This window comes from Gymnoscopelus microlampas (assembly GCF_963454915.1).
Source record: "Gymnoscopelus microlampas genome assembly, chromosome: 18".
NCBI lineage: Eukaryota > Metazoa > Chordata > Actinopteri > Myctophiformes > Myctophidae > Gymnoscopelus > Gymnoscopelus microlampas.
In genome coordinates, this window is record NC_139955.1 from 11,356,617 (window position 1) to 11,370,670 (window position 14,054).

At 44.5% G+C, this 14,054-nt stretch overlaps 1 protein-coding gene across 5 annotated transcripts in view; it reads left to right on the forward strand.

Annotated features, from left to right (window-relative positions):
- Positions 1–562: 562 nt before the first annotated feature.
- LOC311033514 (rho guanine nucleotide exchange factor 9) overlaps positions 563–14,054 on the forward strand; it is a 75,097-nt gene continuing 61,605 nt past the window's right edge. For 3 of the 5 annotated variants that reach the window (XM_084041037.1, XM_084041039.1, XM_084041040.1), the window contains exons 1-5: positions 563–880; positions 3,010–4,764; positions 6,937–7,293; positions 8,479–8,605; positions 11,035–11,135. In XM_084041037.1, the coding sequence (XP_083897163.1) occupies positions 3,076–4,764; positions 6,937–7,293; positions 8,479–8,605; positions 11,035–11,135 (2,274 nt within the window). In that variant the 5' untranslated portion in view covers positions 563–880; positions 3,010–3,075. The remainder of the gene's footprint in view (positions 881–3,009; positions 4,765–6,936; positions 7,294–8,478; positions 8,606–11,034; positions 11,136–14,054) is intronic. The other 2 variants (XM_084041038.1, XM_084041041.1) reach the window with 2 other exon arrangements.

A 14,054-nucleotide genomic window follows, 5' to 3' on the forward strand; every position in this document is an offset into this window, starting at 1 on the left:
CTATGCCTAAAACCTAACCTAATTCCAAAACGTAACCTCAGTAAAACGGTGCCGAAACCTAACCTTATTCCTAAACATAACCTCAGTAAAACTATGCCTAAACATAGCTCCATAAAGAACCTCTCTTATGGAGCTAGCCTAAACATAACCTTATTACTAAAGATAATAACCTCAGTAAAACTATGCCTAAACATAACCTTATTACTAAACATAACCTCAGTAAAAATATGCCTAAACATAACCTTATTACTAAACATAACCTCAGTAAAGCTATGCCTAAACATAACCTTATTCGTAAACATAACCTCAGTAAAACTATGCCTATAAACATAAGCTTATTCCTAAACGTAACCTCGTAAAACTATGCCTATTAAAGCCTAACCTTATTCCTAAATGTAACCCCAGTAAAATGATATGCCGCGTATTACCCTAAAAGTATTCCAAACTTCCTCAGTAAAACGAATACAAGAACCTAGGGGCGAGTGGTCTACAAAAAAAAAGATGGGGGCGAGTTTGTTTTGGGACGAGCGTTCCGGTTACCGTCTGCTGTGCTCGGAGCGGACAGGACAGGACGGGGAGTCAAGAGTTCAGCTCTGCCTCTTTCTGTGTTCACTCTTCTCTTCTCTTTAACTTTAGTACAGTATCTATGCGGTTGTTGTGGGAGGTTGACGAGGTTGTTGTTGTTTTTTCAACTCAAACCAAACAAACCATGTGATCCACCAAGAGAGAGGACTCGTCGTTTTCCGCAGCATAACTTTACTGTTACTCATGGATATACAAACTTTTTCCCCTGTGAAAGGAGGCGCTTTTATCATTGACTTAACGAGCCGTTACTGCGATGATGTCCTGTTTTTAACGGCCGGCAAGTTTGAAGGAACCGGTAAGTGCTGTGTGTGTGTGTGTGTGTGTGTGTGTGTGTGTGTGTGTGTGTGTGTGTGTGTGTGTGTGTGTGTGTGTGATGTCATTTTACTTCGCAAACAACTTCGCAAACGCAATTTATAATGTTTGTAATGAGCTTGAAGACAGTTGTCTAAATCAAACCAATCATTCGCTACAAAACTTAGTAAGTAGGCTAAAATGTATAAAATGAGAATACCTGTAATGTCAAGTTAACCTCATATCTCAGGTGGATATAATCACCCTGTTGTTGAACCGGTATTAGCTGGCTGTAATTTGACGATAAGTCATCATAATTATAACATGCTATACTTGGAAACTTAAGCACCCACATAAAAAGTTGAAGACACAAACAAGTCCCAGTATAAAGAAGAACCATTCTAAATTGTAAGTAGCCTATTTGTTTTAGTAGCTTATGATAGGCTAGCCTACTTACTTACCTCATACGGAACAGACTGCATCATGCAAGTTACTGTAGGCTATTTAAAAAGATTAGGTGTGCCGGGTTGTTTATTTTAAAGGCTAGACTGTAGATATTTATCAACATGGAATCATAATCACGTGGGACCTAGGATACATAAATAATATGGGACCTTGAATTAGCTATTGGAAATATAATTGTAGCCCACTTATTAATAGCCCCCCTCATGTAGTTATTGTTGAGCAGGTGTCCTAATTAAATACCAGACAGTGGCAGACACTGAAGGCCAGACACAGTTCAATCAATAGTAAGTAGTAGCCTAAGTAAGTAAGTAAGTAAGTAAGTAAGTATAAGTAAGTAAGTAAGTAAGTAAGTAAGTAAGTAAGTAAGTACGTAATTAAGTAAGTAAATAAATAAAAGGCTGTGAATCTTGGAGGGTCCAAGACAGTAGGTTATAATATGACAGTGCAGGTTTGAGTGTAAACAGACTTTAATTCCAACACAACTTGACACCAGCTGATTTCACTTATTATTTCCACCTGTTGTTGTTGATGATGGTGCTGTGTTAATTTACCTGTGATGATGATGCACCACCATGTAAGTAACTTCAAATGTCCCATTGATTCTGACTGAGAAACCTGTGTTGCACTGCTTGGCCCTTCTGTAGTGTGGACTCTCTACAATGTCCTGTGTCAATACCATGAAGAAATCACGTTATTAAAAGTGTTAAAGGAGCATTTCACCCATTTTCAACCTTATCTTCATGTTATTGGTACTCACCAGACCATTTCTGTCTACTCACTGTGGGCAGTTAAGAAACCTTAATGACATCATCTCTCACCTCCTCAGTTAGAGTAGGGCATCAACTATGATTATTTTCTTATGGATTATTATATCAATTTTTGATTAATCGAATGATCGATAAGCACAATTGTTTTAATTTATAAAACAATTATATCAACAAATAAATGAACCCCTTAACTGTTCATTTGTACTTTGCCGCACAACATTATCATCCAAAAACTGTGCACACAATACATGTTTTATTTTATTTTCACCTATAATGACATGCTCCAAATAGGGATCGATTATTAATCAATCAATTCATTTATTAAATTATCGATTTAGAATTGATTAAATCGATTAGTTCGATTAACTGTTGCACCCCTATAGAGGAGCCATTATCTGAGCTGTGATGATGATGATGATGTCACCATCAGAACAGGCCTGAAATACCCCAGACGGCTCTGTAGTGATCGTAACCATGACAACATGGGCTCCCCATGTAAATGGCTGTGGTGTTAGGGGAGGAGTCATCATCTGAATAATTACTTGTGTTAGATGTCATGGGGGGGGGGGCTGTTTGTGACTGCTGACTCACGTTAAACATATTTTCATACTGGAGTCCGTCGCTGCACAAAACAAGACCTCTAATCCCTTCTCATGTGTTCCATTATCTGTTATCTAAGATGAGATAAAGCTTTCCACAAGGGTACATTTGGTTTAATTATATTCACATCCATCTTCTACTACCTGTACTGATACAGCCACCCAATTCCCCCAAAAATATGAAATGGAATGAATTCTGTATTTGTATTTCTAAACCCTGTATGTAATTTTAATTGGATGAATCTGATAAAGCTCAAATGAAAACTAGCCTGACCAGTAACAGTGCTGTCTCATTCCTCTAGGTGTGTGGTGAGTGACAGAGCTATGATGGCCATTGGAGTTGATAGCTGACACTGTGGGATGAGAGGATGGAACAGACAGTCAACCACGTTGCCGAGAGCTGCAACCCCAATGGGTTCGTCAACCGTGTATTCAACGTCTCCCTGGACGTGGAGAATGAAAGTAGTAGCGTGTGCATCCAGGAGATTGACTCTGGTGCTGTGCCTGACCCTGGGGCTGCTGCACCAGGGCCTGGTCAGGGAGAGCAACAAACGGCTCCCCCTTCTCCTCCTCCTCCTCCTCCTCCTCCTTCGACCCCTGGCAAGGACAGAGTGGAGGTCAACCGGAGGCCCCGCGCCACAGGCGGAATCTGGAAGATCCTGACCCGAAGGAGAGCCGCCTCGGAGCTGGAGCGGAGGCCGCACTCCATGATCCTCCCGGGGGAAGCCTCTATCCCCAAACTGTCCTTCGCCGACAAGGTGCGTTCTTTCAAAAAGTTGAAATCCCCCGCCGTGTTCAGGGGGAAGACTGGGAAGCTGTCCAGTACCAAGTCCGGCTGCTCGCTGGCGGACGAGGACTCCTTCTGCCGTGACTTTGGAACGCCGCTGCAGCCCAGCAGGGGTACACTGCTGAGAAACAGAGGCAAGAGGCATTCGTACGCCGGCTACACGGGTGAGTTTGACTGCTCTTTCGAACATATTGACTTGTCCGCAACCTTGGACGGCCAACTGCACGGCCCCTTGGGAGAGGCCGTGACACAGAATGGCTGTGTCAAATCACTAGAGAGGGTTTGCTACACCAAGAGGGGCATGGGCAACTCATCCAACTGTAACAACTCGGCTGTGGGCTGCGAGGAGCCCTGGGTTAAGGGAAGCCCTGCGGTGCACCACCGCGGGGGGGCCGCCCGGAGATCCAAGGGGCAAGACGTATGGAGTTACCTGAGGAGGATCTCCCTCCTGGGGAAGGCCCATCCCGTCTACTCGGAGAGGAGCTTTGAATCCGAGCTGCACACTCTCGACAAGACCGTGGACTCAGACTTCGGTTCCGTGGAGTTTGAAACCGTCAAAGACTTTCAGCCGGCGCCGCCCAAACACTCGGACACCAAGGGCCACTTTGGTGGCCTGTTCAGGTTCTTCAACAGCGTGGCGGACACGGCCAGAAAATGGCGGACATCATCCCGATCCTTCTCCCCGCCAGAGGAAGGTGAGAGGTCGCCGCTGGGCTCGCCACAGGCCCCTCAGCGGTCGGCCGTGCACGGCGTGCACAGCGTGTCCCTCACTCTCCACAGTGAAGGTCAGCCAGAGCCTCAACCTGCCCCTTCCATCCCCGTGACCCCTAAACCTTCACACTGCAACACATCCGACACATGCGCTGCTCTGGCGCCCGCCATCGTCCGATCGCCTCCGGTGGTGCTGAAAGCCTTCAGGGCATGTCCCGATTCTCTCGCTGCCAACGGGCTCCGGCGTGTGAGCTCAGAGGCTACGGACAGACTCACAGACGTCGGAGACACTGACCACGGGTCCTTAGCCGGGCCAGAGAACCACACGTCCAACCATCTGGAGACAAAAACAACAACGCTGGAGGCTGAAAGGGAACCGTCGGAGCGTCTCCGCCCAGAGGAAGATGCAGAGGGACACTCAGGAAATGAGCAGGATTCCAGGGATGCCCCACCTGACTCCTATCAGACACGAGAAGACAATGTCCGATCGCAGACAGGAGATGACGAGAGCGTAGCCAATAGTGTTCCAGCATCAGACTCCACAGAGGAAATATTCAAGGTGAGCATACAACTTTAATAACTCAGTTTAAACAGGTCACAAGTCATCAATGTTATTACCAGCTATGAATGTGGCAATATTGTATTTATGCATAATCAGTTAATTGTATTTCTATTGTCTCTGTGTGATATTGTTGGGCGGAAACAAAAATTATACTTTTCATTGGTTAAATAATTATAAAACCCACAGACAGACGTAACCACTTTCAACCTGGTGACCCTATTTTGGAGCTTGTAGATCAGCTAATTTCAAAAACTTTGCATGACATTGTCAACCGTACGACAAGTTATAAAATAGTTACAAAATATAAGAGATATAAGTTTTCTGCCCAACTGCGATGATATTCAAAATGAAACTGATATTCAAAATGAAACTGCATTACTGTGTGTGTCAGTAGTCTGTTCTTAACCTGATTCCATTCCAGCCTTCATTCAAATCATTTCACCTCACCGACGCCTTGCGTCACGTAACAGCCACACACACGATCAACGCCTCATAACTCCTTGTGTAACAAATCATTCACATTAATGCTTCCTAAACCCATCATCAAACGACTAGCATGTTAAGATTCCCCCAGTCAATCCTGTCACTATAGCTAAGCTGTCCTTTTGCCCCACCTGTTGGAGGGAGGAGGTAACAGAGAGAGGGACCTCCACCAAGGATCACAGCAAGTGAACATAACACTACAGGAGTTTGTCCTTTCCTGCCTCAGCCGGAAAGCCTGTTTCCCACAGTGCAGGCCTGTGTGTTTGTGTGTGTGTGTGTGTGTGTGTGTGTGTGTGTGTGTGTGTGTGTGTGTGTGTGTGTGTGTGTGTGTGTGTGTGTGTGCATGTGTGCGTGTGTGTGGGCGCGCTCGCGTGCGTGTGTGGCCTCACGACGGCCGCTCCCTCCCTTCTCACTCCAGTCGAGGCATTAGTCATCTCCCCCGTAGCTTCACACCGCCACGAGTCAGGACATGTTAGGCCCTAACCAACGGCCAATAACAAAATGAGATATGACATCTCACTTCTCAGCACGCTGTCATAGGGGTTTCCAATGCAGTGTGGGAACGAGAGGCTGGGAGGAGAGGGTGTTAATCTACGCTTATATAGTAATTTAGCTAAAACGACGGCACCGCAGAAATCCCCCTCCCTCATCACTAGCTGTTTACATTACAAACCCCACCTGCCTCCTGTAATTCTTTATTTTTTTTGCCTTGACTGCAAAATAGCCGTTAAGGGAGCGGTCTGGGGGCGTGGCTCGTCACTGATGCTTATGGCAGCATGAAACACAACACATAATTATTAAGGACTGATTTCAGAGGTGGTACTCAGATCCTTTACTAAAGTAAAAGTACCAATAAAGCAATGTAAAAAATACCCCATTTCAAGTAAAATAAGTAAAAGTACAAAAGTATTAACAGCACAATACACTTAAAGTATTAAAGTATTAAGTAAAATGACTGGGTTGGTTCCTCTGACTGATATATTATTATGTATTACATCATTGTATTATTAATAACCGAAGCATCAGTGTGTAAGCAGCATGTAACTGTTGTATAGCTGCTGAGGGTGGAGCGTGTTTGAACTACTGTGGTTCTCAACCTAGGGGTCGGGCACCTACCAAAGAGTCACCAGATACATCAGAGGGGTTGTTGTGAGATGATTAATGGAGAAGAAATGAAGAACAAACGTTGGCTTTTACTCTGAACTTTGAATTTTGGTGAACTATTGAATCAATTTGAAATATGACTCCCAACTACGCTACGTTTTGCAAGACGTAAAAGCCAAACATTTGGAAACCACTGGATATGCTGTATTTTAAAATCTTGTTATATTATCAATATAATCAGATATTATCTTCATCTGTAAAGTAACTGCCAAATAAATGTAGTGGTATAGAAAGTACAATATTCCTATATACCTCTGTAGTGGAGTGGAAGTAAAATCTGTATATTATTTATAGTTTGCCCCCACATACATTATAAGATGTTTTTGGAAAGGTCTTGTAACCCTGTGTTTAAAATAACCGACATAACAGCATTGTGAGCTTGTAGATCTGCCATTTTTGAAAAATCTTGAATACTTCCCGGAATTCTTCGAATTTCTTTGAATCAAGATTTTGGAAAACCTTGCCCCCAAAATAGGGGACGCCAGGTTTGAAAGTGGTTAATTTGAGGCGTGTCCATCACAGTTGTGTGAGCAGGTAGCTGGCAGTGTGACAGGCTGTGGCGCCGTGCAGTGGTCCGGCCCCGCCAGGGTCCACTGTAGCTCAGGGAAAAACTCTGCAAACCCCCCCAGACCCCCTCGGCCACACTCTCGTCCTCGGCCGGCCTCGGCCGTGTTGGACCCCTCCTGGACGTCCGTCCCGGGGTCACATCTCTATAGCCAGTGCGCCGAGGGTGGGTCGTTGTGCCGACGGAGACGCAGGCCCACTCCCATGATGCACCTCTCTCCGGGGCAGAGACGGACGGCCGTCCGCCTCCGGCCCCGCTCGGTCATAGAGGCCAGCGTCACTATGGAGACGCAAGCCACGGAGCGCCGCTTCAGAGTAAGATGTCAAACACACGGAAATACAGAACGACACACACACACACACACACACACACACACACACACACACACACTCAGTTGTACCACAGAAATAGATACTCAAATATTTGTTCCGCCCGGTGCCGAAATAAATTAAAGTAGGAAGGCTGCATCCCTGACCAGTCGTGATAAATATAGACCTTGCAAGCCCATAATGAATCAAACACACACTGCTGGAGACTTTGAAGACTAACCCAGTATTTATTCACTCACTGCTCCTAAAACAATGCATGCATGCATGCTCTGGCCCATTTATAGAGGCCTGGTCTTCTGGAGTCTGTCTGTCTGTCTGTCTGTCTGTCTGTGTCTGTCTCTCTCCAATCCACCCTCTCTCCTTCTCTCATTCTGTCTTGATTTCTCTTATTATCTATCTCGTTCCCCCTCTCCCTTTTCCCCTCTCTCTCCGCCACCCCCGCCTCACCCCAATCTCAATCTCTCTCTCTCTCTCTTTTTCTGGACAATTTTCCGCCTCATCGCTCCCATAAGCTCTGGCTCTCATTGCCCTAACTCAGAGTCAGTTCATTTTGAGTGTGTGAGACCGCCGGGTTTGGCTTGATGTATAGTCTCTCATGGTTAGCTGCGGGGCATGCACACCGACCACTGCACCAGAAGAGACACTTTAATTCACTGAGAAAAGGGGGACAAGGCAGCAGAAAGTGCTGTTTCAATGGTGAAGGGCTGTGTGTGTGGCTGTGTGTGTGGCTGTGTGGCTGTGTGTGTGTGTGTGTGTGTGTGTGTGTGTTTGTGTGCGTGCGTGCGTGTGTGTGCATGCGCAATTGCGCATGACCACATCTGCCTTAGTGTGCATTTCGCGCACAAAGTGTGCGACTGTGCATGAGCACGTGTGCATGTGTGAGCGAGGGCGCACGTGTGTGCTTCAAAGCGTGTTTGCGTGTGCATGAGTGTGGACTGCCTTTACTTTTTGTGTATTTGGGAGCTTGCACGTGTGTGCCATTTCTGCGTACCTTAGGGCATGTGTGTATCTGTGTGCGTTTGTGTATGCACACGGATGCTTATGTGTGTGCTGTGTTTATGTGCGCGTGCGTGTGCATGTATTGATTTAAGTGTGCGGAGTACTAATGGGGTCATTGAGGTTGCTGTGCTGTGGAGGGGGGTATGTCCTAACTGCTTAGTCTGCCTCCAGGCCCTGTCTCGCCCGTCGGGGGTCTCGCCGCTAGAGCCCCCACTGAGGGCATCTCTGCAACGATGCCACTCCCTCCCTCTGGCCCCCAGCACACTCACCGCCCTGGCAATGCTGCTGCAACCCACAGGTACTGTACTTCATCATGTGTGTGTGTGTGTGTGTGTGTGTGTGTGTGTGTGTGTGTGTGTGTTTGCTTTGATACATAGCCCTAGCGCATATTTTACAGGTTATTGCATCACTTTACGAACTTATCTCATTCTGTTTGACCTTCACAAAGAGAGGAATGAAAAATAAGAACAGAGTAGAGGCTTTAAAGACTTGGTCTTTATAGTTGGCATGTAATGATTCACTCAACACACAATACGATTTGAAACAAAAAACTATTTTCCAGACAAATATTATTTCTCTTACACAAATCCAATATTTTCTTCTCTTTTTTTTTTTGTCCCACATTACTGTGTCTTCTCTTATCCTCTTTTCAATACAGTAGTACGCCTTCAATACAAGCCTTAGCACTTGCCCTATGAAAAAAATAATAGAGTCTGCACACTGGTAAAGTTGCAAAAAGCTCCACTTGTTAATTTATTGCTCGTCAACGTTTTGGCCTGTTCAGACCTTTATCAGGACATATCTTTACCAGTGTGCAGACTATTCTTTTTTTCATGATACTTTGTTTGTCTTGCACCTGGGCCACGGATGTGCGTGCACTACCCTTTTCATACGTTAGCACTTGCCCTAGCCTTGATGACCTTGCAGGCTTATGCAAAGGCTAGAATGTAACTTAGATAGCATGTTATGTAGACAGATGCCAGGTCATTGTTGACCTGGAATCCTATTGTGTGTATAGTTTCAATGTACAGGCTGATGATAGGTTCTTGGTTTACGTATGTATTAGTTATTATTAGATTATTGGTTTACTTATTACGTATTACTTTATTATTAGATTACTATTTCTATGCATTTGATGTATTATCTTGTGTTGTCCTTGCTTACTGTAAATCCCTCTGGATTAAGAGTGTCTGCTAAATACCTAAATTGTAAATTGTTGTAGCAAATGACTGAAAACTCATTTTTTTAATCAATTCTCTTTCAAGATCCTGTATTTTCTTCTCTTTTTTTACACAGCCTCTGCTGTTTGCATCGTGATACATTTTGTATTAAACCGATTAAAATTGTCAACAGTTTGAATCGATTTTAATCGATTTAAGATAAATCGTTACATGTCTACTCGGTAGTGCAGGCAGAAGAGAGAGACTCGGTAGGAGAGACAGACAGTAGGAAAGCTGAAAAAGACAGTGAAAGAGAGACAGATTTTAGAAAAGCTGAGAGTGTCACAGTGTAAGAGAGACAGACAGTAGGAAAGCTGAGAGGGACACAGTGTAGGAGAGACAGACAGTAGGACAGCTGAGATAGATATAGTGTAAGAGAGAAAAGCTGAGAGGGACACAGTGTAGGAGAGACAGACAGTAGGACAGCTGAGAGAGATATAGTGTAAGAGAGAAAAGCTGAGAGGGACACAGTGTAGGACAGTAGGAAAGCTGGGAGGGACACAGTAGGAGCTAGGCAGACAGTAGGAAAGCTGAGAGAGACAGTGTTGAAGAGGCAGACAGACCAGCAAGGTCACGTGACTCAGAGGTCCCACAAGAGATAGAGATAGATAAGTGTCTTAAGCTACCCGCCATGGACAGGAAAACTGTAGTTATCTCCACTAGGACATCATGCATTAGCCCCTGTGTGTGTGTGTGTGTGTGTGTGTGTGTGTGTGTGTGTGTGTGTGTGTGTGTGTGTGTGTGTGTGTGTGTGTGTGTGTGTGTGTGTGTGTGTGGCTGTGTGTGTGGCTGTGTGTGGCTGTGTGCGTGCACGTGCGCTAATGCATGATCTCACCAGGAGATCATGCACTAGCCCCTGTATATGTGTGCTTGCATGTGTGTGTGTCTGTCCACAGTTAATCCTGCATATGTCGCAATGCGACACGTTGTGCGCGCGCTTCATCGTACAGTCAAGTATTTAGAGTTTAAGTGGTTAAGGCCAAAGTAGACCAAGCTCCTTCTTCTTTTGTGTATCATCCTCAAATGTCCAACTCAGTGTGTAGCCACGCCCTTGTGTCAGGTCCCACTTGGAAGGGCCACCAACAGTGGGCGATAGTTGTATAGTTCATAGTTAAAGGGGAATTGGCATAATGACTAAAACTTATGAGAATAAATACATCAATTCATATTCCCTCTACGGATCGCCCTCTCTGCACCAATTGGTGTTCTCATTTACAAGCAGATTAGTTATCAAGCGCCAATACATTTTTTGGCTCGGGCTCCCGATCTCTCCTGTGAGGTCCGACTTGTACCTGACCCCTCTACTCATATGAAATTATTTCAGCTAGCCTCAAAGAATATAACGTAATATGTGCAATCATTATTCATATCTATGATTGATTGTCTGTCTGTCATTCTGTCTGTCATTTTGTCCGTCTGTCTGTCTGTCTGTCTGTCTGTCTTTCTGTCTTTCTGTCTGTCTGTCTGTCTGTCTGTCTGTCTGTCTGTCTGTCTGTCCATCCTACAGAAGTGGGCCAGTCGTCGTCGGTGCGTCTGCGGTCTGGAGACTCTGGGCGTTGCAGGAAGAGGCTGCTACGACCTGGATCAGAGCCGCTGCAAGTTAATGTGGTGAGTGACATGCACGCACACACGCACGCACGCACGCAGTCATGCGCAAGTCTGCATGCACACACACACACAAAAACCCATAAATGCATATTGATCTAATATGGTCACAGCTCTCTTTCTGTCAGGATTTCATGGCTCTTAACCTGATTGATGTGTAAAAGTACCTATATATTGCCCCCCCCCCACACACACATGGGAACAATGGAATAGTCTGCTTCATGGACAGCAGTCTAGGCTTGAGATAATGGAATTTTTAATTGAATAGGACTCTTGACTTTTCTAAATAAGCCCTTATTCAGTCGAGGGCTGGTAGAAGGCTGCAGATCTGACATGGAATAACAATTGAGCTGGTGCACAAAGATGGTGCCTTCATGGATTAAAGCGACATTGGTAGAACCTTGAGTTATATAGCCATCTGGTCATCTTTATCTGTTGTTTCTGTGCTCTGTCAGCGAGAAACCGGCAGTGGCGGTTCCATTCACTGTCATTGTATGGCAAAACATATCGTCTCAAATGTATAAACTAGTTGCACTTATTTGTGTGAAAGTTAAATGGCTGTAGTCATGTTATATTACCCATGACGGAAGTTCTCTAGTACCACAGAAATCAATAGGTCACCAATATCAGTGTAACTGGAGTGACGCTGCCGAACCCAAGTTATAAAGTTTTGGGTCTGAGAGTCTAAATCTCATCAAATGGTGGTCCGTGGCTCAAATGCCGAATAAATAATGGACCTTGATATTGTATGAAAAGGGTTGAAAACCACGGTCTTAGACAAATGAAGAACAGAAAAAGTTACAGCAACATCTAAAACAGATGCAAAGAAGCCAATCTGATGATGAAGGTGCTGTTGACTTGTACATTGTCACTGATTCAGAACCTAGCGTTTAATGACAAATTTCCCTATTGAATCGGTTGGAAGACTGGGGTCGCTTCATCTGACACCTGGACGATAATGTCAGCGGGCTTGGGCAGCTGTGTGCGTGTTTTTGTGCGTCCGTGTGTGTGTGTTTGTTCAGGGTGGGGTTGGGGGGGTGATTATAACTTCTCATCTAAACAGCATTTGTGAGCCACAGCGCCTTGTTGCCATGACACTGGCTGGCTCCTGTTCGTCTTTTAGTTTCTATCTTTAGCCCTCCTTTTAAGTGTGAGCTAAATACGGATCGTGTGTGGGTGAGGGAGAGAGAGAGAGAAAACAGAGAGAAAGAGACTCCCATTGTACGTGCATTTGTGTGTTACTGTGGAACTCCCTGGGGATGGGGGTGGGGGTACCTTCCAGTGTGAAATTCGGCCAAATGAGTTGGAAAGGCGTGTATGTGTGTGTTTGTGTGTGTGTGTGTACTTCTGTTGAGGGCCAAATGTCCCCACACAAGTATAGTAGAATTCGAGAAATAGACATATTCCTGGTCCTCATCAAACAGAAAAATGTTCAGGTTGGGGTTATGATTAGGATTAGGCAAAAGCTTAATCCTAATCATGGAGGTTATGTTCAGGGATTGAAGTTAGAGTTATGATTTTGCACACTGGTGTCATGCACCACAAATAGCAGATCTATAAGCTCATGATGCGTTGCAGTGCTATTTTCAATTCACAACATCGGTATGCAACTAAGTATAACTCATGCTTCAGGGTGGTTAGGGTTAAAATAGCAAGTATAGTACACGTGTGTATGTGTGTGTGTGTGTGTGTGTGTGTGTGTGTGTGTGTGTGTGTGTGTGTGTGTGTGTGTGTGTGTGTGTGAGTTCCATTCGTAATTGGTCAAGTGTCCTTGAGCAAGACACTGAAGCCCTAAACTACTCTGAATGATGTCGGTACCTTGCATGGTTTCCTCCCCCATCAGTGTGAAGGGGTGAATGTATAATCATCATAATGTATCATAATGTATAAAGTGTCAGGTGCCTGTGTATATATAGCAGGTGTGCTGGGGTGCTATGTTTGTGCTCTACTGTAGGTCCCGCCTTAATGAATGAAGCATGTGTGTGTGTGTGTGTGTGTGTGTGTGTGTGTGTGTGTGTGATTGGGCATGCACAGCTCCTTTGTGTGCGTGTGCGCGCTTGCGCGCGCGCCTGTGTTAGGGGTGTGCCAAAATATTGATATTGCAATATATCGCGATACTCCCTCTCGCGATAAATAATCGATAAACTTCCGGCAAATATCGATACATTTTTATTTATTGTTTTTAAGACCGCGTTGCAGTATTATATATAGCTGGAACTCTTCTTAAATCTTGACTCTTAAACAGCATCAACAACAGCAACACACTTAATTGTTAATTAACTGACTCTGCCTCAGCTCTGATAATTAACAGTGATCTAAATCACCTTTGCTCATTAACTGATCTGCTTCAGCTGTTCGAGGTTAGTGTGACCTTAGTCAGTATCAAGAAACATAAATCACCTCAATACACAGTAAAACAAAGAGAGAAAAATAGAAACATGAATTGACCAATACAAAACATTAGGGACTTTTTAACTTATTTACTTATTTATACAAAATGAACTTTTAATTCTTATGGCAGCTACAGTCCGTTTTTTACTGTTAGGAGGAGGTAATATGCGTGCACATTTTTGTACATTGTACTAGGCCAGTTCGTTATGCACAAAAATATAATAATATTTCTGAATAAATGCATAATTCCAGATTTTTGCCTTTTATGGGTATTCTTTTTATTTTTCAGTTACAGATATCGTGATATATCGTTAACGTTAATTGCATTTCTTGCAACATAGTATCGCAGATATTGTGTATCGTGATATGATATGATCGTTCTCGGGAGCCAAATATCGCCACAGTTATCGTATTGTGAGCTACCCATATCGTCCCACCCCTAGTGTGTGTGTGTGTGTGTGTGTGTGTGTGTGTGTGTGTGTGTGTGTGTGTGTGTGTGGAAGGCAGGCAACAGGCCTGTATATGAGCAAT